This window comes from Neofelis nebulosa, chromosome 1 (genome assembly GCF_028018385.1).
Source record: "Neofelis nebulosa isolate mNeoNeb1 chromosome 1, mNeoNeb1.pri, whole genome shotgun sequence".
In the NCBI taxonomy this organism is placed as follows: domain Eukaryota; kingdom Metazoa; phylum Chordata; class Mammalia; order Carnivora; family Felidae; genus Neofelis; species Neofelis nebulosa.
The window spans coordinates 47255088-47282209 of NC_080782.1; the positions used below are offsets into that span (position 1 = coordinate 47255088).

General features: G+C 39.6%; 1 protein-coding gene across 1 annotated transcript in view; it reads right to left on the bottom strand.

Annotated features, from left to right (window-relative positions):
* Positions 1–352: 352 nt before the first annotated feature.
* GEMIN5 (gem nuclear organelle associated protein 5) overlaps positions 353–27122 on the bottom strand; it is a 41912-nt gene continuing 15142 nt past the window's right edge. The window contains exons 12-28 of the mRNA XM_058721131.1: positions 25979–26052; positions 25117–25298; positions 21898–22037; positions 20843–21014; positions 18355–18582; positions 17216–17329; positions 16635–16757; positions 15235–15330; positions 14685–14822; positions 13553–13700; positions 10256–10375; positions 9618–9828; positions 7869–8117; positions 6162–6324; positions 4884–5388; positions 3021–3117; positions 353–2441 (exon numbers count right to left, since the gene is read on the bottom strand). Of these exons, the coding sequence (XP_058577114.1) occupies positions 2274–2441; positions 3021–3117; positions 4884–5388; positions 6162–6324; positions 7869–8117; positions 9618–9828; positions 10256–10375; positions 13553–13700; positions 14685–14822; positions 15235–15330; positions 16635–16757; positions 17216–17329; positions 18355–18582; positions 20843–21014; positions 21898–22037; positions 25117–25298; positions 25979–26052 (2928 nt within the window). The 3' untranslated portion in view covers positions 353–2273. The remainder of the gene's footprint in view (positions 2442–3020; positions 3118–4883; positions 5389–6161; positions 6325–7868; positions 8118–9617; positions 9829–10255; positions 10376–13552; positions 13701–14684; positions 14823–15234; positions 15331–16634; positions 16758–17215; positions 17330–18354; positions 18583–20842; positions 21015–21897; positions 22038–25116; positions 25299–25978; positions 26053–27122) is intronic.

Genomic DNA, 27122 nt, shown 5'->3' on the forward strand with positions numbered 1-27122 from the left:
GAACTCTGTGTCGAGTGGGGAGTCTGGTCACTGCATGGGAGGGATGAGAATTTATTAAGGTGTTCTTAAAGGGCACAAGTCTAGTAGAATTGGCAAAAACTTCACCTTGTATACAGATATGTGAGTATATTTAGGGCTTTGTGAGTGGTTATCCTCAGAAAGGGATGGTCCTGTAGAGTAACCAAGAGAATGCTAATTACGGGTGAATTCAAGCCCCTCTGTATAAACTGCCAAATGTTCTTAAATTCGTGGTTCTGCTAATGCAATAAGGTTGACTACCAACGACAAGCTTAATTGTTAGCTTGTCCAGATATGCATGAGGTCAGTTTAGAGTCAGATTTTAAGTCCAGGCTATTAATGAGTATTCTAATTTCTCAATTTATTCAGTCTGCAAGTTTCTATTGTGCACCTACTAGATAACAGACACTGTAAATAGGTGCTGGGAAAATAGCACATGGAAGACATAATCTCTACCAATCTCATTGGAGCTTACAATCTGCATTGCCAGAGTACATAATTCACAAAAATACAGTGTGAGCTGTAAAGTACAGCACGCTGATGTCTTTTAGATTGAGGTTCAGGGACAGTCATTAGAGAAAGGACATTTAAGCTGAGATCTAAGAGATGGCTAAGAATGGACCAGGCAAAGGAACAACATGAAAAAGCTACTGAGACAATATGAGAACTTGGTGGATTCCAGCAGCCTAAGAGACCAGTGCGTGTGGAATCCAGAAGCAAGGATGTGAGTGTAAGAACAGGAGTCCAAGAGGTAAAGGCTGGGATCAGGCAGGGCCTTTTAAGCCCTGCAAGATGATTTTTTTTTTCCAGTAACAATGGGAAACTACTGCAATAATTTTTTATCAGGGAATTGTCAAGATCTGATTTATAATTCAGTCACTGATACCATGCCAAGAAGATTCTTCATCCCCAGTAACAGTGCATCTTCTTCTCAAAGTTCAAGTAACTGTATAAAGAACTATGAGCATCTAAATTCTATGGTATTTGCTTTTGGGTTTAGCATTTTTAAATTCTAAAGCTAGGTCGAATTCAAACAAACAAAACCCCTGGTCAGTCAGATCTGTGTCTTAAACTTTTCTTCCTAGAGTTCCTGTGAATGAATTTTATTCTTGCTGTCCACAACAATGCCAGCCATAGGAAACTAAAAAATAAACTGGACATTCAAGCAGAAAAGCTTTCATAATGAATCCCCAAAGAAAATAGTTACATTATTGGGAAAGAATGCTCCCTCCCAACCCTACCCCAGACTGATGTTTATATCCCAGCAACTGGGCTATTACAGAAATATCTGTTCCTGACATTGTTCAACTATTTAATCAAAGAGAAGAACAGACCTCAAGAGAATGCTCAATAATGGGGGGGGGGGGGGAAGAACAAGGATTCATAATTAAATAGTATATAGGATCCCATTATGCTGGAGTCCAATAATCCAAAAGCTACATACACAAAATTATGCATTTTTCTTCAAAGAGCATCTGTGGTTCTAATTCTCAAAGGGTCTATGATCGAAAAAAGATTAAGAACCACTGAAATAGCAATTTCTTCCTGAGCTACTGTGATCACCATTAATAATTTCTTATAAAACTGAAGGGATAAGACACATCTGAGTTTTAGTTATTTGTTCTTCTAAAGCTTTAGTAAATGATGTGTTCAAGTAAGCAATTACATGAAACAGAACCAAATTTTTGATCTAAAGTTCAGATGGAGGGTAGAGTCAACATGATGGGTAAAGACCTATTTCACATTCAAAGTTCAGTCTTTGAAAGAATAGAAGGGAAGAACCCAAGTTAACAAAAACAGTAAAAAAAACCAAACAACAAAAAACAAGCCAAGTCATAAAAGATATCAATTCTATCTCCAACAAGAATGGCACATTTACCACCAGGCAAAGTATTTATAAAGGTAGTTTGTGTTTAAGAACGTAACACTTTGGGTGATTAAAAAGTTTCTCCTCTTTGGGTGAAACCTGCATAAGGCTTTAGAGATGACCAACAATGAATCATACTGCAGGTGTTAGTTCTGAATACCTACTTCTGGCTTTTCATGATCTTTTCCTCCAGTAGGAAACCACAATTGAGTCCAAAGTCCGATTCCACTATGTCTAGGGGTAGAGTCAATTCAAACTTGACCCTCATTTGTATTATTTGGATCACTGCAAAAACATCTAGGGATCAAAGAGAATGGCGCGGTGTCACGGTGGTGAAGGGTGTTGTACGTTGGAATTTGGCACAGTTTCCTTAAAGGTCCTTGAAAATTCACGTGCAGAAGGTCTGGCAGTATCTTCTGTAAACTTTAGTGTTGCCATATTTCTGAAGGAGCTCTTGGGCCTGCTGCTGCATGTCCTGGGTTACGCTGCCAGGACACTGGGCCCCGATGTGAAGCAGAATGAGACAGCACTCCAGCACATCTGGGAAGGGCCAGATCTGAAAGGGGACACAAGGATGAACAAGGAAGCATTTGGAGGACTCACATATACCTGTACAGAAGGCACCAGCAACTCAAAGTCTCATCTAGTGACACTACTCAGGCACGGCTGAACTGAGGAAGGCTCTTCCTCAGTAACTCTAGGGGTAGATGATACTCAAAACTGGGAGGGCTCAGACTGGGGTATCCTTCTCAAATGACAGAATCATCTTCTAGAGCCCTACTCAATTCATTCAAAACATGACTCTCCTCTAATACCAGGGCCACATTCAAATACACCTACCCATCTGTAAGCTATCAAATACATGGTACCAATTTTAATTTTATTTTACTTCCCAGATGCAAAATGTGTTCCATTTCTGTGAAGACCGAGGTATAAAATTGCTTGTGTTGCCAATAATCCTATTCTCACAAAACATTTTAGTTAACCCAAGACAACGGGATCCTAAATTTTTAAGCATATACAAATGTGTAGCAATTTTATAAATGGAACACAAAATTAGATGACCTTAAAGAATTTGGTCCAGTCAGTGGATAATATAAACAATAATGTTTTATTAAATGAACTGATATCTTACCTTAACACTCTCAGGAAATTTAGCTATTCTCTCATTTGCCTCCGTAAGACTTTTGGTTAATTCAGGCAGAGAAAGTGGCTGATTTTTTTCTTCTTTACTAGTAACAATAAAAAAAAATTACAAGTCATATGCCTTGCCCCACAAAACTTTTAACTATTACCCTATAAATAAAATTCTTTTGTTATCTCTTTCATCTTTAATACAAAGGTCAAGAGGAGGGAATTTAATGTGATGTGATATGAAGTTTTCAAAGTGAAATATCATTCCTCACCATTTGCCAAATCCCCAGTTCTTAGATACATAGCTCTAATGAAAAGTTAGGCCCTTCAGGGGATTCGATCTGCAGCTAAGTGCACAAAGCCTGGATTTCTCTGGGGAATGGTTAGACACAGCTCAGGCTCCTAACTGTTGGTATATGGATGCACATTCTTCTGGAAAGAGTGTCTGAATCTTCTCAAAGGAGTCCTGTGATCCAAAGGTTAAGAGCTGCTGAGTTAGAAAGATTTTTAGTGTTTTTCTTGTTACTAAAACCTAGTAACTGCCTAGAGTGTGATAGCTTACTGGAGAAGTGACTCAAAACTCTAACTCAAGATTTCAATGGGACTATTTTTACAGCAATAAATATATAAGGGCTTCAAAACATTTTAGTTTAGTTTTGTTTTTTTTCAGTTAGTAATAATAGCTATCAGTTTATTGATGGTACTAGTTACAACGTTTTATTTACGCCCTGTGCTGGGGAGAAATAATCTAGGTAAAAGGCCCTCAGCATAATGACCAATCAATAATTGTTAATCACTGCAAATGCCCATAGCAGAAGACCCTGTAATATATGCAAATGAGCTCTACAGTGATTGCAGATCGGCTCCTGTCATCCACCTGGCCCCTATGTTCAGTGGAAGTGATTAGGATGTTACATTCTGATCATTTGGGATTTTCTCAATTCAGTGTGCAGTTTTGTACACTACTCTTTTTGTGTATTTTCTGGGATAGCATAGAATAATCGAAAAACTGTGGTTTTCATTAATGATACAATAATGCACTTCCATTTTACTTGGTTAATTTTTTGGGGGGAGGGGAATCTATCGCCTAGAGATAAGATTTTATTGTTATATTGTTATTTTTTACTGAGGTTTTTTTTTTTTTTTTTTTAAGTTTTTTATTTTTTTTATTTTTTTATTTTTTTATTTTTTTTTTTTTTATTTATTTTTGGGACAGAGAGAGACAGAGCATGAACGGGGGAGGGGCAGAGAGAGAGAGGGAGACACAGAATCGGAAACAGGCTCCAGGCTCCGAGCCATCAGCCCAGAGCCTGACGCGGGGCTCGAACTCACGGACCGCGAGATCGTGACCTGGCTGAAGTCGGACGCTCAACCGACTGCGCCACCCAGGCGCCCCTTAAGTTTTTTATTTTTATTTGAGAGAGAGAGAGAGAGAGAGAGTGCAAACAAGAGAAGGGCAGAGAGAGAATTCCAAGCAGGTCCCATGCTCAGTACAGAGCCCAACGCCGGGACTCAATCCCACAATGGGATCGTGACCTGAGCTGAAACCCAGAGTTGGACGCTGAACCTACTGAGCACCAGGTGTCCCTATCCTATTATTAATACTATTTGTGATTTCATTTAATTCCCCAAACAAGCAAGGTAGGAGTAGGTACTCCCAGTTGTATATATGGGAACAAATGCTCAGAAACATTAAGAATCTTGCCTGAGCTCAGTCAGCAGAGCCGGATTAGAACCCCATGTCAGACTCCAAAGCCTGTGCATTCTACATGATGGTGCCAGCAAGTGACCTGATCAAGCTCATCACATACTGATTTTTATCTGAGAAGCCAGCATGGTATTTCCAATTCCACCTTATACTTACCACTGGTTCTGAGGACTAGAGAGGGGCTGTTCTGCTACCTGCTCAGATTCATTCTTATCAGGACCATTCGTTTTGGATTTACAGACTTGACTCTTCTGGTGTTGGCGGATCATTTCTGCCAAGGTCTCTTGTACTTCAACAACGGTTCTCTGTGAGTTTTGGAGACTGGCGTGTTTTTCTGAAAAGAGCTCTTTACAAGTGATCAGCATTTGCTCGCTTTCTTCTGTGAGGCTCAAGTCTAATTCTGGAGGCCCGCTTGGCTTTGGCTGAGAAATATTAGGGTCTGTTTCTTCAGGGCTGGCACTGTCTATCTGCTGGCTTTGCTCCACAGAAGTTGTCCTTCCGTGAGCAGCTCTTGCCCAGACACTGGATTTAGGGCAAGGCTTGGAGAGAGACCACCAGAATTCATACAGACGTCCATAAATAAAAAAGGCCTCTAAACTTTTGAAAGCTGGTGTGGTAGGGGACTGATGTTCACCCAGTTTGTCTCTTAGGTGGTCACAGCCTAGAAGAAGAGAAGGATTTAGGGTTGTGCATTTCTGTTTCCGCTAGATACACATTCCTCTTCCCATTACATTTCCTATCACCCAAGGGGCAGAGCTCAAGAACAAGGACAGCAGTGATCCATGGGGTTACATGCTTTTCACCTAAAGCCAATCAGAGCTAAACATCTCCTGACCTAGGACAGCGTTCTTGTTGCTGTAGTCTGCGAGTCAATCAAAGCATTACAGAAAAAGTATTCCATCTTCCTATGAAAGCTCTGGGGTTTGATCTCACTATGTCTCTGAAAAATCAGTGATTTAGTTTAGTGACTAATTATGCAGTTCAAAGAATGTCCCTTCTGTTGTGCTTCTCCATTCTTTTTTTTTTTTTTATGTCTATTTATTTATTTAATGTAATCTCTACACCCAATGTGGGGCTTGAACTCACGACCCTGAGATCAAGAGCTGCATGCTCTTCCAACTGAGCCAACCAGGTGCCCCATGTGCTTCTCCATTCTTAACTAACTTCTGAGCACATTGCTATTTCTCTTAAACCATGGAGAAAAATTTGTAGAAGGCAGCAAGGTAGGTAAGGTAGGTAGGGCCAGGTAAAGGAAAACAGCTTAGCCATTCTGGCCCCCTCTTAGGAGCTTGGGTAAGAGAATTCAAACTTGGTGCTAAATGACACAACTGGCCAGTCTCTTTCAATAATGTTTGTACTCCTGGTGCTACACCATCGGTGGTGTTTACATCATCCATTAGTAGGCATGCTCCGGCAAAGGTTGGGGTCATTTACCCTCAGGAAGAAAGGCTGAGTGCACTTCCTGCATGATGGTGAAGTTTCCAGAGTCGTAGCTCCGGACCACAGCCCGAAGCAGGGCTTCCACAGCCGCGTCCCAGGAGGCCACATGCTGGCTTAGCACTGCCAACGTCAGATCATGGCAAATATGAAGCAGAAGCTGGAGGGAAGAGCCAGAGTTTCAGTTAAACATTCTTGCACAGCAAGCACTGGGATGATACAGAAATATTCCTATTGACTGCACTTGGAAGGAAGGACACAGTGCAAGTTTAAGAAAGGTCCTCCTATCTCCATCACCCATTTTTGCTTCCCTATCTGAGAAACTTCCATATCTAGTTGCACAGCAACATACCTTGTCTGGTGTTAAAGTCTGTTCATGCTAAAAAAAAAATGCTGTGACATTTACATTTAATTAAAACAAAAAGTGAGTTTCAGAACTAAAAGCTGTAATTAAACAAACCAACCCACCTGGAGTACAATTAAGAAAATTGTACAATTAAGAAAATTTATCAGTTTTAAGTGAGCCATTTGATGAATTTTGATAAATACATGTATCTCTATAGATACACATGCTACAATCACCACCACGATCAAGACAGAACATTTTCGTCACTGCAGAATATTCCCATGTGCCCCTTTGCAGGCATTCCTCTCTCCCCACCCCCTGGAACCCCTCACCTGGTTTTTGTCACTATAAATTTTGTCTTTTCTAGAATTCAGATAAATGGAACCACAGCGTGTAGTCTTTTGTGTCTTGGTTCTTTCACTTACCATAATGCTTTCCAGATTTACCAGTATGATTTGTACATCACTAGCTTGTTCCTTTGTATTGCTGCACGTATAGTATTCCACTGTCTAGATAGGCTAGTTTGCACATCCATTCAGCAGCTGATGGATGTCTGGGTTGTTCTAGCTTTTGGCTGCTGTCCGCTAAGCTGCAGCGAACAGCTGTGTACAAGGCTGTATTTCTTTTAGTGAAATATCTGGGCAGTGGGATTGCTGGGTCACTGGGCACGTCTATATTTAACTTAATGGGAAACTGCCAAACTGTTTCTCAAGGTGCTATATTATCATTTGAGGAAGTCTCATTCCTCAAAAATAAATGAGCCTTCCCCCATTTTCAAAAGAAAAAGCAGATAAATTGACATACATTTATAGGATGGGTATAGCTGCTATAATGAATCAACTTTATCTCTGCATCAATACAGATAGATTTTACAAACTGGTCACTGAAATAAGGCAAAAAATAATACTATGAGTGACCTAGGGGCTGACTTTGGTAAGCTAGGAAAGGAGAATGGGACCAAAGGAAGGTCTGGGACACCAGGGACTTCAAACTTACTGTATTTCTTTTACTAAAAACTAGAAGAATATATGCAAAACAAAACCAAAAAAAACTCTATGAAGCAAAATGACAAATCACGTGAACTCTGGTAATTCCTGGTTGATGAGTACTATATTTTTCTCTGTGCTTTTGTATAGGTTTAGGCTTTTTTTTTTTTTTTTTTTTTTTTTTTTTAAAAGAGAATACTGATCTAAGACTAACTTCAAAGCTAAAGGGCCTTAATTAGTCTTGAAGGGATCTTTCCAGGTTGCCTGTGCCTGCCTTAGTCTTTTCTGAAATGCAAACTGGCATTCAGTTGGTTTCCTTATTATACTAGACGTGGATTAAGGAAGGCTTACTGCAGAGTGCAGACAGAGTACCTGTTTGGAGGGAGTGTTATTTGTAGCAGATGGGTACTTGATAGTTTGCAGCTGCTGTAATGCTGCCTGGTACTGCTCTGGGGTCTCCAGGCTGAAGGTGCTCTTCCATACTGCAGTCACCCTCTCCACAAAGGGCCCTTCAGTGCCTGCAGCCCACACATTGTAGGAAGAACTTTTGCCCTCCGAAAGCTGCCTTTCCTCCAGGCGCTTGGACAGGAGCTCAAGAAGGCAAAACACCAGTCTCTGCCCCTGAAACCCAACAACAAGGATAGGAACTGTTAGGCAATGGAAGTGCCTGATTATCTCAAGAGCTCTTCTCAGTTTCTCTGTGTTCCCCATCACATCTGCAGCAACCAGACCCTTTAGGGGGCTGCCTCTGGCCAGTGTGAGTCATTGAGTGAGGGGGCGGGGAGTAGAGGTGATCTAATAGACATTTTTCCAGATGCCTTTGCAGGAATCCTGGAGGTAGCCTGGAGCCCAAGCAAATAGTTTTACGACACAGAATCCCAACTACAGCCCTGTCCGCTGCAGTGTAGACCACATACAGGACAGTCACCTAAGACTTATGACCCAGTTTGAGAAAAGACAGCCTGGGCTCATCCAGTTCTTTCTCCCTGTCCAAACTTTACATTAAGGGATACAGAAGCAAAGTGCAATGGGCAGAAGGTGCTAGAGCAGATAAGCTGTGCAGATATGACAGCTGTGGCAGGTGTCGGGCGCCATGTCCCAGCAGGCTTCAGAGGAGTCAGCAAGTATCTTTCTTTTTGCTAAGACCTTCAGTTGCCATGAGGTTCACGTATACTCTTGTAACAGTATTTTCTCAGTTCGGCTTGGCAAAATATTAGCCCAAATAGCCTGACAATGACCAGAACAGCATTCTGCATAAACGTAAAGGTTTTCTTGCTTCCATAAGGATGCTTTTTAAAAGAAAAAAGAAATACTTAAATAACCATTCTGGAATTTTTTTTTTGCTATGGATAAATTAAAATCTCTTTAGATTTGGTCATTTTATAAGTAATACACCAAGTGACACTGTCTTTGAGGGCATATTACTTTTGCTAGGAAGTAGCTTTCCTAGAAAGCTACTATTTTTCTTGGGTTTCAATATTTAGGTAGGAACTGTCTTTAGGTCCAGTTACTCTATTAGGGAGAGGGGAGCTTACAAAGTTCATGTTAGTATCTGAGCAGTAAAGCTATCTAAAATGTTTATGTGTTTTAGAAAATGAGAGTGCTGATGCTTTTAAAGTAATCTCAGTTTGATGCGTCAAATAAAACAGTGGTGAGTTACTCATAGTTAACCAGAAAGGGATAAACAGACATTTAACAAAATGTTGATTTCGCCACACTTCGTTATGGCTTATAGTTAAAGAGTGATGCTATGGTGGAGCACCTTGATTTCTGTTGGAAATCCTCCCCTTCCTCTCCCTCTTCAAAGAAGACCTGATAACACCAATAAAGAAACACCAGACTGCTAGCTCAGGGCTATGCTGACTAAAATCGACTCATGTATGTTGTACACAAATTGATAAGGAAGGAGAATAATATGAATGACTACATTATCTCTTACTCTGAATATGGCAGTGGACAAGCCATGGTACTTCCATGGGATAGTACGGCCAGGGCTGGCCTTCCAAGGGTACCTGCCAAACTGGTACAGCTGTGCAACTGGGTTATTCATTTGGAATTTGACTAGAAAAGGACTTGTGGCCTTTCCCTCTTAAATACCTGGAGATACAAGAACAGACTGACCTTTAGACTTTCATGTAGCTTCAGCGCTTCCTGGGCTCCCACCCAGTTCCTGGCCAAAAGCAGCTCTTGGGCACATCTGAGAGCCAGGGTAGAGGACAACTCATTCTCTCCTACAATTGAAGCCAGTTCTGCAGCTGTTTTAAGTGATGCTGCGTCTCCCTTCTTGGATAAAACTTTGGCTGCATCATAAGCAGAAGCAGCCCCTAAATAGCTGTAATACAAACAAAAACCCAAAAGTGTCATGAACAGATCTCCTATACCCTCTTCCATCTCAACATAGAGAATGAGTGGCAGCATCCTACAGGGTAAGGACATACATTTGCTGAACTGAACCCAAATAGAGTTTTTATTCTCTCCCAGTTTCCTTATTTGATAGTAAAGACATTACTAGAGAAAGGTGGAATTTCTGAGTCTGCTACTGAGGTTTCTTCAGTAGTTATGGTGATTTATATAAGGGAGGTGATTTATATAAAGGATTCATCCAAGGACGATGAATCTTATGAAGCTAGGTTTAATACACATATAGCTTTTTGTTTTCTAGTCACTTTACCTCCCCCTCTAAACTTACTACTCTCGTCCTGCTCTTCTGCATCACAGCTTTTCGATGTTTGGGTACATGCCTGTTCCCTCCAGCTTACCATTTGGCGGCCACGGCATAATGGCCGTCTTTTTCCAGGATGGCTCCCCAGGTGAGGTACAGGTCCTTCAGGATCGGGTCTTCTGGGCGCAGTCGGGCCTTGGCAACTGCAATAGCTTCCCTAGAGGCCAGAACAGATAAAAAGCCAATTTGAAAAGGCTGGAAGATAGGATAAACTGTCCCTCTTGTGTTGTTTATACTGTTCCAACTTCCTGTACAAAACCATTTTCCTGCACTATGTGGGAAGTTAAAATTTTTTTTTTACATTTATTTATTTTCGAGAGTCAGAGAGAGACAGCGTGAGCAGGGGAGGGGCAGAGAGAGAGGGAGACATAGAAGCTGAAGCAGGCTCCAGGCTCCGAGCTCAGCACAGAGCCCAACGCGGGGCTTGAAACCACAAACCGTGAGATCATGACCTGACCAGCCGAAGTCGGACGCTCAATCGACTGAGCCACCCAGGCACCCCACGTGGGAAGTTAAAACCACATGCTGAGCTCAATTCTTCACCTGGGTCAGCAGTTCTTAACGTGTGGTCTGTGGATTCCTGGGGATCCCCAAGTCTGTCACTTGACAACCAACAGTATTTTTGCCAATGATAAATTTTGAGCTTTCAAGTGAAAATGAGAATTTTAGAAAATCTATGCCTGCCACTGTGGGCTAGATAGCTTCCCAAATGCTAAAGACATTTCTGAAGAGACTGATGGTGATATTTAAGAATGTGAATGTTTCTGGATATTTTATAATGAAATGTGTTAACATTTGGAGTATCTGTATAATTCAGTGAGCTAGTATTTTCAACTGACCTACAACTTCTGAGTTGTAGCCAACATAAAGTTGTAGCTAGAATAAAAGTATTTTAGATTAAGGTGATCTGTGCAGAGCAATGTTTAAGAAGTATTTTGAGACAATAAAAGTATTTTAGATTAAGGTGATCTATGCAGAGCAATGTTTAAGAAGTATTTTGAGACATCAACTTACCAGACTTACCCTCCTGCCACTAAACTAGACAAAATATGTATGAAACAACGGTTTTCAGACATTGGATCCAGGCAGCTCAGGATTGTTATCCCCGAGAGAAGGGAACCTCCTAATAGCCATTTTCCTATAGAGAACCCAGCAGAGCCCCAGCAGTCTTACTGAGTGGAGGAGAGATAAAATAATTGGAATATGAGGGGCAGGATAATAGGAAGGAAGAAGCTATCCAGGGGAAGCCCTACAGAACTCTGGGGATCTCATGAGTCTTTGGCTAAACACAAAGCCATGCATGTGTAGGACATTCCTTAAGGCTGGATAAAGAACAATCAGGGAATTATAAGCTGAATAATTCCCAGAGTTCACTCAGGGCATAGGGGACTTCGGTGTTTTAACCAGCCAGACATTTGAGTTCTGATCCGTTGAACACACAGGCATTCAGTAAAGACACCAGAAGGTAGAAGGACAAACTAATTCTAGAATATAGGTTTCTCTGGGTGGCTCGGTCGGTTAGGTGTCCGACTCTTGATTTTGGCTCAGGTCATGATTTCACGGTTCGTGAGTTCAAGCCCCATGTTGCGTTCTACGCTGACAGTGAGGAGCCTGCTTGGGATTCTCTCTCTTTGCCTCTCCTGCGCACTCTCTCTCTCAAAATAAATAAACTTAAAAAAAAAAAAAAAGATTTCTCCAAACCTGTTCTAAGAAACCTTAAAAACAAGCCATGAAAAGATCAAGCTGTTCTATTAGCAACTTTAGTGCTCACTAAAACAGAGTTCAACACCCTTCAGAGGAAGACAAACCAAAACAGGAAAAAGACAAAGTCTCACCAAAGCCATCACATCAAACGGCTGAAAATCAGTGATGGAGAAAGTCCTAAAAACAGTGAGAAAAAAATGACAGTTCTTATATAACAAAGATGGGAATAGATGCAGTCAAGTCAAGAACAATGTAAGAGTAAACAGTCATCTCTGAAGCCCTGAAAGACAAAAACTGCCAATCTAGAATTCTACCCCCAGAGAAAGATCCTTTAAAATGAAGGCAAAATTAAAGACTTTTATAGACAAACAAAAGCTGATGGAATTGGTCACCAGAAGAATCACACTACAAAAAAAATGAAATTCTTGTTCAGGTGAAGAAGGAATTGATAGCAGTTGGAACGTTGGACCTACGTAAGAGAATGAAAAATGCTAGAAATAAGTATGTGGGCAGGTATAAAAAAAGTTTTAAAGTTAAAAAGTTATTTAAAAAGATGACAGGTTATAGCAAAAATTCTAACACTGTAATGTGGGGCTATAACATGTCAAATATATGACAAGTAAGTAGCAGAAAGGACAGGAGGGAAGGAAAGAAATAAGTTTTATATAAGATGTAGGACAATATTAGTTGAAAGTAAACTGTGAAAATTAAAAACGCTAATCATGGGGCGCCTGGGTGGCTCAGTCGGTTAAATGCCTGACTCTTGGTTTTAGATCAGGTCACGATCTCATGGTTTGTGGGTTTGAGCCCCACGTTGGGCTCTGTGCTGATGGTGTGGAGCCTGCTTGGGATTCCCTCTCCCTCTCTCTCAATATAAATAAATAAACTTAAAAATTAAAAAAACATGCTAATCATCATCAACCCTAAAGCAACCATAAAATAGAGTATAGCTAATAAGCCAGGATTGGAGATAAGAAAATATTCAAGTAATCCAAAAGAAAGCAAAATAGCAAGATGGTAAATTTTAATTGCACCAATATTTATATTTAATGTAAATGGCCTAACCATTCCAATTAAAAGACAGAAACCAACAGAATGGATAAAAAAAAACCTGTATGCTGTTTATAAGAAATATTTTACTCCTTTTGTTTGTCATTACTTACAAATGTATTATAGTGAAAGTGTAGTAACTTGGAGAGGAAGGATTCAAACCAATCTCAGCAGAATGGTTGCTTCTTAGAGAAAGGATGAGGACAGAACTGGAGAAAGGCAATTCAGTCAAATCTGGAGTGTTATACTTAAAAACAACAACAGTCGGGGACATGGGGAGCTTTTGGGGTGGCTGACAAGATCCCATCTCTTTTGTATTACACGGTTTCTCTATGTTTGCAACTTTAGGGATAAAGAAATTCTGAAAAAGATCAGTGGCAAATACTGATCGAAGTTAACGCTTGTTAAGTATGGGTAGTGGGTACACTGGTGTTTGTTAGGCTAGTGTGCATGTATTTCTGTACATTTGCAATGTTTAATTACAACCAAGATTTATGCTGGTTATCAGTAAGTGGCACCGTCCAGCAGATTAATTCCACACTGTGCCCAACTGGTGGTTCAACTGTAGGGTCCTACAAACCTGTAGAAGTGGTTTGACTTGAGCAGCTCTACAGCTTCATATACTTTGTGGATAGAAAGGAGGTGAGAGGCAGCCTTAACGTACTGATCTTGAAAACACAGCTGTTTGGCAAAAGCTTCCACGGCCCACAGCCACACATGGTAGCCAGCTAAAAAAAAAAAAAAAAAAAAAAAAAAAAATGACGGTTGAATAAGCAGCAGCAGGGGTAAGGAAAAAAAGAATGTACATTTGGAATGAAAACATCTTGGTTTTAGTCACTGCACTAAGTAGAGCATTTAGATACTCTGAATTCAGTTACCATTACAGATTATCTGCTTCATTTACTCGCCCTATACCCATGTTTTGAAACATAAATTTTTTCTCTTTGATTAGCTAACACATAAAAAATAATGCAAAATTCAAAAGGTACAAGAGAATATGGAAGTCAGGGCAGTGATTAGCCTTGTTGGGGTGTGTGGAAACTGAATGAACAGGAGCATGAGTGAAGCTTCCTAGGTGCTTTCTGGCAGTGTTATACTTCTTGATATGGTGCTGGTTACAAGGGTGTATTCAGTTTGTGCCATCATAACCTGTGTACTTCTTTTTTTTTTTTTTTAAAGTATACTTGAATAAAGTTAAAAAACTGGGCATGGCATAATTTACCTTGTTATTCTGGTGTCCTCCCACCCAAACTCATCCAAATTCCTTTGCCTAGAGACAACCATTATTTCTAGTTTCTTTTGAAACCTTTTGAAATACTATGTGAAGACAAATATAAATGACAGAGTAGTAAATATTGTCATGTATCAACATCTTGAGTCTTCTCCCTACTACGCTTTTGGAGCTTCATTCCATACTAGAATGCAAAGAGCTGCCTAATTTTTCCCAAGAGATTCTATTGTAGAGGTATGAGATTTAGCTAGTCTCTTACTGATGGACAGAGAGGTTCCTGTGGTCTTTTGCTATGACAAACACTGCTGTAATGACAGTGCCTGTATACTTGTCATTTTGCACGTGTGAGTACAGTTAATTTCCAACACCTAGAATTGCGGAGTTAAAGTTTTTAGACATGGCCAAATTGTCCTGCAAGAGAGTGTCCATCTTTAGTGGGCTTATCTTCAAGGTGATAGCCCTTTTGTTGAGAAGAACATACCAACTGGTGCCATAGCCACAAGACTGTCTGTCAGCTCCCCCCTTTCCGCTGCCGTCTGAAGAACACCTTTTAGATCTCCTTTCCAAAGCATGAGCTGGTGAAATAACTCAGGGTGGCCATTTTCCAAGTGACCCTTTCCTGTTTGGAGGAGACATAATGTTGGGAAGATGTTTCAGAAACCTGTCTGCACAGACTTTAAGAGAAGGAAAGTCAGGACGAAAAGAGGGGAACAAATTCCTATAATATGTTGTTGCTGGCTGATGGGTGAGTCATCTCTCAGAGTGTTCATAATGTGGTTTAAAGCCCACTCAGTCCCTTGTCCACCCACTCATTTTCACTTATACTCAGAGTGAACACTGTATGTTTAGGGTCCTATGAGAGATGCAAGGGGTATATGGGAATATGCAGATTGGGGAGCTCAAAACCTAGTTAGTTGAAATGTAAAACCAACCAGTATGATGCCACAGGATGGCAGCCATAAAATAGGTGTGTACAAAGTATTAGGGAAGCATGGAGATAGACTGGGTTATGTTGACTGGACTTGCCTCACCTTCAACCTCAATCATTCTGTACAGGGCGGTTCTGTCTGTGAAAAGTCCCAGGTGAAATCTTTCCTCAAGATCAGCAGACACGTCCTCATTTAGCTCTGTGAATTCAAAAAGACAAGAAAATGAGGTTACTGTTTTCTGCTCAATTACTTCCAAATGTGTGTCCAGACGACCCATTTCAGACAGTGAAGAGAAGTCCTGTGCCCTTGTTTACCCTAACAGAAACCCCTCCTGGTTACAAGGGTAGCAAAACATGAAAACACTGTGTTAGAGCTCAGCCTTGGCAAAATCCAGTGAGACAATTTAGTCTGCTGTTTGCTCAAATAAAGATGGGGAAGGGGTGAAAGAGGATGTAAAAAGCCAGCCCCAGGGGCACCTGGGTGGCTCGATTTGAGTGTCTGACTCTTAATTTCTGCTCAGGTAGTGAGATTGTGAGATTGTTGAGACGGTTGTGAGATTGAGCCCCTCGCTGGGCTCCATGCTGAGTGTGGAACCTATTTGGGATTCTCTCTCCCTATTTCTCTGCCCCTTCTCTGCCTCAAAAAAAAAAAACAAAAAAAAAGGCCAACCCCAAATCCCAACAAGAAATGTCCTTAACATTTACTAGGACCCACCACAAAGGGATTCAATAATCATTCTGGTTTTTAAAAAGTCAACTGAGTAACTTTCCAGTAAAGTTAATAATGTAAAGCTATATGATAAAGTGTGTAAGTTACAGGAAGTCAAGATAAAGTCCCCAAAGAGGCTTATGTATGTAAGAAGAGCATAAAATATTTCTGGAGAGAGACAAAAACTGTTAACAGTGTGGTCTTGAGGGGAAATGTGAGGACTGGGTATCGGGGTGGGATGGGGATTTACATTCTTTTTGAATCTCTGAATTTCATTTTATCATGTGTATCTATTTTAAACATGTAATATTCAAAAAAATACAGCTGTTCAAATATCAAAATAATGGGCCTTAAATGAGAGCTCTGCAAAAGTAAAATAAAAAAAACCTTCTATAACAAAAACTTCCACCAAATCCAAAAAAAGGAACTGCCATATTATGGATATATTTCCAATAAGGAAATACTTTTTTTTCTAATTGAAGATACTGTTTTCCTGGGGGAAAAATAGTTGAAGGAGTTGATTCATGCTGAGGTATTTAAGCCATCATACCAATTCCAGCACATAGATGGTTGGTGACAACTGGATTTAGAACAATAAACCAGAGCACTACATCTCAAAGGCACTGGGGAGCCTGGCGGTGGGGCCGTGGGGGGGATGGAAGGTTGGAAAAGAATTTAGAAATATAAACAATTCTAGACATTTGTGTGCTCATTCAACAAATATACCAGTAAGCGCCTCTTATGTGCTAGTTCCCAGAAGACTATGGATGGGCCAAGGGAGTGTATTTTTGTACCTTTGGAGTGTTTTGCCGTTGCTAATACCAAACAGTCCTGATGAAGCTCCTCTTTGGACCTGTGGTCCAGGCTGGTAGTCAGTGGAAGCATGGAACGAGCTTTTCGCTTCTTGGTTATGGATTCTGAAATGTAATAAAAATATAGATGGTCTAAGAAGAGCTGATCAGAATCACAAACGGGATGGCCATTGTGCGATTGTAACCTACTGGATGGATAATGCCGGTCATCAGAAAATTTGCTACTTATGAAGAAGCTTTCAGGTTAAGTTAGCTGGGGGCAGTGTGTACAACACACACAACACGTCCCTGTGAACACCTGTGAAGCATTATCAACAGTTGCAAAATGACACTTCCTCATGAAAACGTTAAAAAAATGTTTAAAATTGTTTAAGTGTTAAAAATGTTTAAAAGCATGACCCAAAATTGAAATAATCAAAACACAAATATTTAAAACCCAAGAAACAAACAAAAATCCTAATAACAAACCAACAACAATAAAAACCAAACATTTTTGACTGTTTTCAGTTGCATGTAATATCTCATGATGCTTTAACAAAATATTTTAACCATTAGACACCAACCTGACTTCTCTTTAGGTGGCTCCTTTTTCAGTATTGTGACTTTGTTATTAACAGTGATTTTTGACTTTTCAAAACCTATGGAAACCGGAGTGCAGGTAACTGGTTCTCTAGAAGCTGTATCATAGGAGATAAAGAAAAAAAGTTTGGAGGAGAACAATATAGAGTCTAGTTCTTTTTAATGATTAAGAACTAAACCGGGCTTAATATTATTTATGTATTCCATAACATGAGATAAAATACTTTCAAAAGGAAACATGGGTAGTCTCCCTTTTCCCACCTCACAAAATGTCTAAGTCTTAGAACTTTGACTGATTGATCTCAGGAGAAATTGTAAGTTTCTAGCTGCCACAACTTTATACCATAGGCCCAGGAGTTCTGAAACCTTGCTCAGATGACAAAAGACTTGTTACATATTTAGGTAACAAAGTATTAAGTGTATATATTTAATTACACAAACAAGGAACAACTTTACTAATAGAAATTATTAAGGGTATGTGATATGGAGTCACAGTCCTGAGCACACACAACCATGAACTTTAAAAAAAAGCCCAGCTGGGGGAAAAAAAAAACCGAAAAACCCAGCGGCTGGTCTACAGGGGTAAAGAACATTTTGTACAACCATTTTGTGATATAAAGGTGTTTTGATGAGCCTAAAAAAATAAATCCATTAAGCCTTTAGCTTTTTATTTTCCTAACCTTTTCCCAGAGTGGCAGTAGCTTCTAGGTCAGATGCTGGTAAGGGGCAGTGGTTTCTTTCAATAACTGTGGCTAGATGTGATACTGTGAAAACTTTTCCCATGTCAGTTTCTATGACTAAACTGCCCTGGTTTCACTTTGCCCCACAGTCTTATCCTGCCCAAGGTGCTAAGAAGTTTTTTCTAAAGACCTTCACTATTTCGATCCCAGTCTTCCACCAGATCCACTTTACCACTTCAAAGGGGTTTAGAGGCTTAAGATAACCTTTTAAGAAATGAATGGAGTTTCTAACGGCACCAAAGATACAGCTTAAGTTACAGAGATGGGACAATACATAGGTCAGAGACAGAGAAATTTCAAACTGAGTAAGGACCTGGCTTAGTTTCCTGGTCATGACTATCAAGTCCTAGAGAGTCCACGAAACACAGGATTTGGCCACATACCCACTGAGATGATGCTACTGGGTAGCTCTGGCTCCCGGGCTTCCTCCTCACCCTCCTGGTCCGACAGACCGTTCTCAACAGGTCCTGAGCTCTCCCTGATGCTCTCGTCTTCATTCCTGTCATACACATCCTGCTTTACAGGAGCTCTCGAGGTGGGCTTTTTCTTCTTTTTGGGCTTTGGCTTAGGTTGAGAGAGCCTTTTTTTCTCTAATTCAATACTTTTCTTACCTAGAGGTATCGCGATTAAGACAAAAGATAAAGTATAGATTCTTGGTTAAAAGCACTCTAGGAGACAATCTCCAAAACGTCCTCACTCTTTTTTTTTGATAGTATTCTCACCACTTCCCTTCCTTCCCCATGAATTTTTAGAGTTAGAGTATCAAAAAGTTAACCATACCAAACCCTTTTAGGATTTCATTAAACCATGAATATGATGCCCAATCATCCTTGAATACTTATAGTGTGTATCCTACACACAGGGACATTCTCCTACATTACCACAACACAACCAAGAAAATCAGGAAATTAACATCGATGCATTACTACTGTCTACTCCACAGACTGTATTCAAGTTCTGCCAGTTGTACCAAGAATGTCTTTTATGGCAAAAGGAATCAATCCAGGATTACATGATGAACTTGCTTGTTACATCTCTCTAGTTTCCTTCAGTCTGGAGGAGGCTCGTTTTCCTGTTAATTTGCATGACTTGAAACTTTTAAGATAACAGGGCTGTTATTTTGTTGATTTCCCCTACCACCTGATGTCTGCTATGATTAAATTTAGGTTTTACATTTGGGGTTGGAATACATAGGAGTGATGCTGTCAATGTAACACAGTGGGTAGCACATAGTTTCTACTTGTCTCATTATTTGTTTACTTCCATCACTAGATTAAGGGGGCAGGTTTCTCCCTGAAAACTTATTTTCCCTTTGTAATTAATAAGTTTGCGTCCACTAGTTTTACTATCCACCGATGTTTCTTGACAAAAAACTGTTACTATGATGGCTGAATGGTAATTTTCTAATTCCATCATTCATTCTACATTCATTAGTTGGCATTCTGTAAAGAGCTTTTGTTTCCCCCTGTTTATTTAGACCTTCATTCCCCACCCCCCCAATACGGACTCATGGATTCCTATTTTTTTTTTAATTTTTAAGTTCATTTGTTTATTTTTAGAGAGCAACAATGAGCAGGGGAGGGGCAGAGAGAGAGGGAGAGATTCCCAAGCAGGCTCTGCGCGATCAGCGCAGAGCCCAACGCGGCGCTCAAACTCATCAACTGTGAGATCGTGACCTGAGCCTAAATCAAGAGTCAGATACTTAACCGACTGAGACAGGCAGGTGCCCCCTAGTTAGTTTTAATCCATTACTATTTATTTATTTTTTAAGTTTTAAAGCATTTATCCCTTGCTTTTTAAGTCGTCTTTATTGAGGTATAGTTTAACACAATATACCCACTTTTTAATACTTCGATGAGTTTTGACAGATGTATAGTCCTGTAACTCACCACTGCGAATAAAATATTTCCATTATCTCATTTCCTCATGCCTCTTTGCAGTAAGATGCACCCTCTTCCTGAGTCCCAGGCAGTTACTCATCTGCTGTCACTATAGTTTTGCCTTTTTAGAATTTCATATTGTAGATACTTGTGTTTCTGACTGCACATTAGAATTACACAGCATGCATTCTTTTGTGCCTGGCATCTTTTGTTCAGTGTAACATTTTTTTGGGATTCACACATTTTGCTATGTTTATCAGCAGTTACTTTCTTTTCATTGCTGAGTAGAATTCCACCGTAGGGATATACCAGTGTATTTACTGTGCCAATTGACATGTGGGTTGTTTCCAGTTTGTGTTCATTACAGATAAAGCTACCAAGCGCATTTTTTTTTTTTTTTTTTTTACAAATCATCATGTGGATAGATCATTTCATTTATTTAGGCACATTGTTAGTTGTTTAATATATAACTGGTATCAGTTAATCTTTGCTAGCCAGGGAGTTCTTCTGTTCATTATTTTTTCAAGTTCAGACTGTCTCAGATTTGGTTAGTGGGAGCCCCTGCAAGCTGGCTTCTTTGTCCTCTTGACAGATCTCAGTTCTTTGGACATTTCCTTCCTTTGTGGCATTGGATGATGTGCCAGGCCCATCTTGTATTTTTCCTGCCTCAACCTGGAATTAGCCATTTCTCCAAGAAGCCCTGGTTAGTCTCTCTTAACAGAGAATGCTATCTAGAAACCAAGATGTGGGCATAGGTCTACTCGACACTATTTGGATGTTGTCCTTAGGCCCCTCATGGCTGCCTTCCTTGATTAGGAAAGCAACCCGTGCTATGCTGTTGCTGCCACCTTAGAGAGCAATCCTGTATCTCCAGTGACCATTACAGAGCCCTACATGAATGTCCTCTTTGCTTGAGCCTGATCAACTTAGTTACTGAGGTAGGGAGAAAGGGAAGTAGGCAAGCATTTATGGGCTCCCAGTTCTGACTGACCTTGAGGAGGCCGAGAATGTTCTTGCATGGGAGTGAGCCATTTGTACACACAGAAGTCATCTGCCCCTGAGTAGATGCAGTCTGGATCCAGTGGGGACCATGCCACACAAAGCAGTCGACCTCGATGTCCTCGGAAGTTGCACAGAGGCTCTTCTCTGAGAGTATCCCACACCTAAAACCAAAAGCCACATGACAGCATAGATAATTTTTGGTTATTCTATTGCTTTGGGGAGCAGGTATAAATTTAAAAAGATTTAAACAAATCTGTGTACTCTTGTTTCCTCTTATGACTTATTATTTCCTCTTAGGTGTTCAAATTTCAGAAATGGTATTTCCTGTGTCATGAGAATTCTAATTCAGAACTCACAGCTGCATGTGTAGTCCATGCTTACAGTTCTAATTTTTTACAGGTGATTCTTCTGCCCCATTTCTTGGCAAATGATCAATTTCCTTACTGTTTCTTGAATTACTCCAGTCTCCATTTCACAGAGAGCAGCCCTTCATGGCTTCTTGGTTTGTGCAGATAACTCAATTACAACTCAACAGAGACTGACATCCATCACAGAGGTTATTAGCTCTCTAGTTACTAATGTCTATTCTGGTTCTGATATCTGAAAATCCTATCTCATAGCTCAGGCTTGGCATCTCACTTTTATTTCTTCCAACCTGAAGATTTCTGACTTACAATTTATTATTAAAAAAATTGTTCATGATTTATAGCCATTTGTGTTTAAGACAGGAACAGGTACTTCTCACATCAATTTAGCCCATCTTATGACAGTAAGAATGAAATCTTAAAAGATACTAGAATTTAGCTAGTTCCCTATCAATACTTTCTCTTTCATCTAAGTAAAAAAAAAACCCCAAACCCCCCCAAAAAACAATCTTAGCCTGCCAAAGGCCCGAATATGTGGGATGTTTTCTAGAGCTCAGAATATCCCTTTCTGTAGAAGATAATGGTGAGGAAAAGAATGTACACAACTGGGGGAAAAGAGGAAAGAGTTCAAATTAGAGTATGTGGTGACGAACCCACAGAATCAAGGACACAATAGTACCTGAGCTGTACCATCGTAGGAAGCGGATACCAGCCTTCCATCATGATGTGGGCTCCATGCCACACTGGTAATCTTGGCTGTGTGCCCTGACAGGGTCCGGTAGGGCTCTGTAATGGTCACTGGAGATTCAGGATTGCTGTCTAAGAGACAAGGGAAAGATGACATTTCTACCAACAGCCAACAACAAAAAGACCCAGAGAAAGGTATTATTGTGGAGAGTCAAGATTTTGCCATATGCTTTCTAGATGACTTTCAGCAGGCAATGTTATTTATTGGTTAAGACTGTGGGCATGTCCACAGTGCTTGGCATATGGGTTTACTGCATTGTTAGCTGTCATTTTGTCTTTTCAAAAGCCACCAAAGTGAAAATAATACCTTTTGCATATGGTACCAAGGAGGATGTATCATCACTTTTATGGTAGCTAAAGATATATAATCTGAATCTATAAGAAAAACACCAAATTAAGGGGGCATCTACAAAATAACAGGGCAATATTCTTCAAAGATTAAAAACAAAATGGCTGTAGGGTTCCTGGGTAGTCCAGTCATTTAAGCATCTGACTCCTGATTTTGGCTCAGGTCATGATCTCTCAGCTCCTGACACCAAGCCTCATGTTGGACTTTGCGCCTGGGTGGCTCGATTGAGCATCCGATTCTTAATTTTGACTCAGGTCGTGGTCTCATGGTCATGAGATTGAGCCCTTCATTGGGATCCATGATGAGTGTGGAGCCTGCTTGGGATTCTCCTTGTCCTCTCTCTCTCTGCCCCTCCCTTGCTCACGCGTGTGCTATCTCAAAAATAAATACAGTTTAAAAATGAAAAAGGGCTGAGAAACTATTCTAGATATAAAGGATATTATTGGATCAATCAACAAAACTAGAATATGGATGATAGATTAAACCATTGTATATTGTTATATTAACTCAAGTTGATAGTGGAATTGTGGATTGTAAGGGAATATCCTTATTCTTACAAAATACACAAATATTAAGGGACATGGAGAGAATGACGCATTCAACACAAAAGGTTTGGGAAAAGTACATACACAGACACATAGAGAACCAAGCAGCAATTATCCCTTTCAGCCAGAACTGCCATTTTCTAATAATTTGCCACAAGGACCAACACAAAGGGAAAGAGGAGAGGTACTCGCTGTATGTTCCCTATGCCTTTTAGAAAACTTGGAGTTGTTCCTTTGGCCACATACATGTTAATCTACAAGAAAAGTGATACTGTGGACATCAAGGGAATAGGCACTGTTCAAAAAGGAATGCCACACAAATTTTACCATGGCAAAACTGGAAGAGCCTATGGTGTTACCCAGCATGCTTTTGGCATTATTGTAAACAAACAAGGACAAGATTCTTGCCAAGAGAACTAATGTATGTATTGAGCATATAAAGCACTCGAAGAGCCAAGATAGCTTCCTGAAGCAGTGAAGGAAAATGATCAGAAAAAGAAAGAAGCCAAGGAGAAAGGTACTTGGGTTCAACTGAAGCACCCAGAGAAGCACACTCTGTGAGGACCAGCGGAAAGGAGTCTGAGCTGCTGGAACCCATTCCATATGAATTCATGGCATGGTAAATATAAAAAAAATAAAAGACCTTAAGGCTATAAAAATGCTTCCCTTAACTGAGTAAGAGTGTGGGGTCCTCTCCCTGAAAGAAATATTTAAAGCAAAAAACAAAACAAAACAAAACAAAATGAAACAAAACAAAAACAAAAACCAAGCAAATATGACAAAATGTTAATAGCAGTTGAACGTTTGAACAAGAGTATGAGAGTTCCCAGTCTGAAAGGGATATTGATTCTGGCCAACTTTTTTCCTTGTTCTATTATTCAGTAGATAAAAAATAAAAAACAAGCTAAGATATTAGTGTTAAAGTAGACAAAGATCTGCATTGCTCTGAGGAATTAAATCAATGCCCTCAGCCGAAGTGGATGCTTAACTTGGCATTCCGATAATAATGATAAAGACCAGGATAAGCTTTCTAACATATCATGCTCATTAGTTACACACTGTCTACTACTTATTGTTAGGAAAATCTGTCTATACTTTAATAGTTTTCCATATTGCTTTTAACTTGAGAGAACCACTGCTAGAATCATTTTTTGTTGTTACAGATAAGGATTCTCAGAAAACTACTGGAAATTCTAGAGAAAATGAAAATGTCAACTGTTTTCACTATTTTCACAGCACATACTTGGCACTACTCTTCAAACAGCACAATGTCAGATTATAATTTCTTCATATTAGGAAAGAAGTAATCACACTTGTTTTGTATTTAAAAAAAAGGGCTCTTCTAACCACCTATTATGGTTTTTGTGGGTGCTGAGCAGGGTCAAAGACTCCTCAAGGAATAAGTCATGGAAATGTGAAAAAGATCAACCTGCTAGGCAGGAATAGTACTTACCAGAACACATAGGTTCTGCAATCAGGCTTGAATCTAGGCTCCCCTCCACACTAGCTATGGGACTTTAGGAAGTTAAGCTAACTTCTCTGGGCCTCAATTTAAACATCAGGAAAATGTGGCTAACACAGTCTACCTCACAGGACCATGAGAATTAGATATAGTCAAACATGGGAATGGGATGTGTGTGTAAAATACTCAAACACTGAAGGAAGAAGGTATAAACTGGCACAATCTTTTTGGAGCCACTTAGCAATAACAATACTCTATTATTTTTTTTATTTTTATTTTACTAAAAAATTTTTTTTAAATGTTTATTTATTTTTAAGAGAGAGAGAGAGAGAGAGAGACACCACACGTGAGCAGGGGAGGGGCATGGAGAGAGGGAGACACAGAACCCGAAGAAGGCTCCCGGCTCTGAGCTGTCAGCACAGAGCCCAACACGAGGCATGAACCCACGAACTGCGAAATCATGATCTGAGCCAAAGTTGGAGGTTTAACCAACTGAGCCACCCAGGTGCCCAGCAGTAACAATACTGAAAAAAAAAAACTGGAGAAAACATTCAGCAAACTCATCATGCTGGTTATGACTGAGGGATGTTATTATGGGAGGAACTTCATTTTTTAAGTTAACCTTTTTGTCATGTTTGAAATTTTTGTCTTATTATAAGTAAGATGAATATATTACTTTTGAAAGCAGAAGCAACAATAACATTTTAATACCAAAAAATAAGTAAAAAGGTACAAAACTTGGAATGCAGAATAGCTGAACACATATGGCCCCAGGATGTAAGAAAGCAAAGTTACCTATGACAGTCTTCAGGTTGTGCACATAAATGACCGCATTGTTGGACCCAGAGGCCATCAGATAGCTCAGCTCCGGCTGACTGCCGTGCTCATGATGCCAGCTAATGGTATTCACAAGCTTGTGATGCTGCTGGATGGTACATATCAGTTTCAGGTTGGGAACTTGAAATATTTCTATTGATCTGGAGTCACAAACCCATGAGACAAGAAAGATGGATGGTCAAATTACAATCTAATGCAAACAAGTATCTCCCTCATTCCATCACTCAACTAAAGGTGAAATGGAATAGGATAACCCTATCTATCACTGCAGAGGTCACTCTCTTATAGAGAGCCAAAAACAAAAAGTTGTTTTTTTAAACAAATGTATTCAGCTTTGAAAAAATCCCATCAATCTCTGGGCAGCAGTTGTGTTTATCAGGCTCTTGTAATAAATGGTGCTATGGAAAAGCTAAAAGAATTAATGAGCCAATGGCTAAATTAGGACTATGTAATTAGGATCAACATTGGAAAGAGCATGGTGAGGTCTAAAAACCATTTCTTCCCAGGCTTAGTTTAAAAAAATGAAGGACGATTTATGCATTTCAGTGCAGACCAACATTTTGTGAAGCATAAAACAGCTGAAACACTGAATGGGCAAACATTTCTTTAGACTGAAAATACCCAACTTATTTTGCATTCTCAAAAATACAAAGAGCTTCCAGATCATTCAAGGATATTAAGGACAGATCAGAATATCATATTCAACTAAGCTACCCCAACTAAAACTATAGATGGCATTAGTCAGCTTTTGATCAAATGTGTAATACATACAAAAACAAAGTTTTCTGAATTTGTGTTTTTTTAAGAAACAAACACATACCCATCTTCGTTGCCAAGGGCCATGATTTTGCCATCTGCTTTCCAGCTGACCTCTGTGTGTACAGGCAATTTGTACTAGAAAGCAAAACAAACCAATCTTGACTAAAAGCACACTGTTCTTCTCTCCGCATGTCTTACAAATCAATGATGACAGCATGAGAAAAAAAAAATCCCTAGTTTGAAATGTTCTAATTTTACAACTTGTACATAATCTACATAATTAGCCAAAGAGTTACTAAGAGCAAATATTCAAATTGTAATTTCCTTAATTGGGACAAAAAAGAGAGGCTAGTAAATACCCAATGTCTACAGTGTCTAACCTTGTAAAATAAACTTTTTAATTTTTATCCCACAACAGAGAGTGTAACATGTCCATTTTAAGAACGTGGGGGTCATGTCTCCTTAACAAAATAAGTAACATATATCTATCTATCTATCTATCTATCTATCTATATATATATACACACACACACACACACGTCTATACGTATACATACATATACATACATACACATGTCCTTGTTTTCTTCCTATTTCTATTTCTTTTCTTCCTTCCTTTCCCTTTCCCTTTCCTTTTCCCTCTCCTTTCCCTTCCCTCCTTTTCCCTCCCTCTCTTTCTCTTTCCTTTCCCTTTTCCTGTTCCTTTTTTTAATAACTCTGTTGGTCTTTCCCCAAGGCTGACTGGGCCCTCTTGTTTTCTTACTTGTCTCTTTAGACCACCTCATGTATGCCCAACAGCTTCATCAGCTACCGTTCACGTGAAGGAATTCCAAGTTTCTTTCTTTTTTCTTTTTTCTTTTTTTTTAAAGATTTTACTTTTAAGTAATCTCTACACCCAATATGGGGCTTGAAACCACATCCCCAAAATCAAGAGTCGCATACTCCACTGACTGAGCCAGCCAGGCACCCTTCCTTGTATATATATTCAACTGCCACAAAACTAAAAGCTCATTAGGAACAGGAATTTTGTCTCTTTTATTCATTGCTGAATGTTAATGTTGAGACATTTAATGAAGGGATACAGTCAATAAAAATAATTCAGTTTATGACTAAATGTAATTTTTATGGTAGCCATTCAAAAATAATGAGCACCAACAAAAATACTCATTTGAAAGAGTAAAAGAACTCTCAACATATTTCACTTC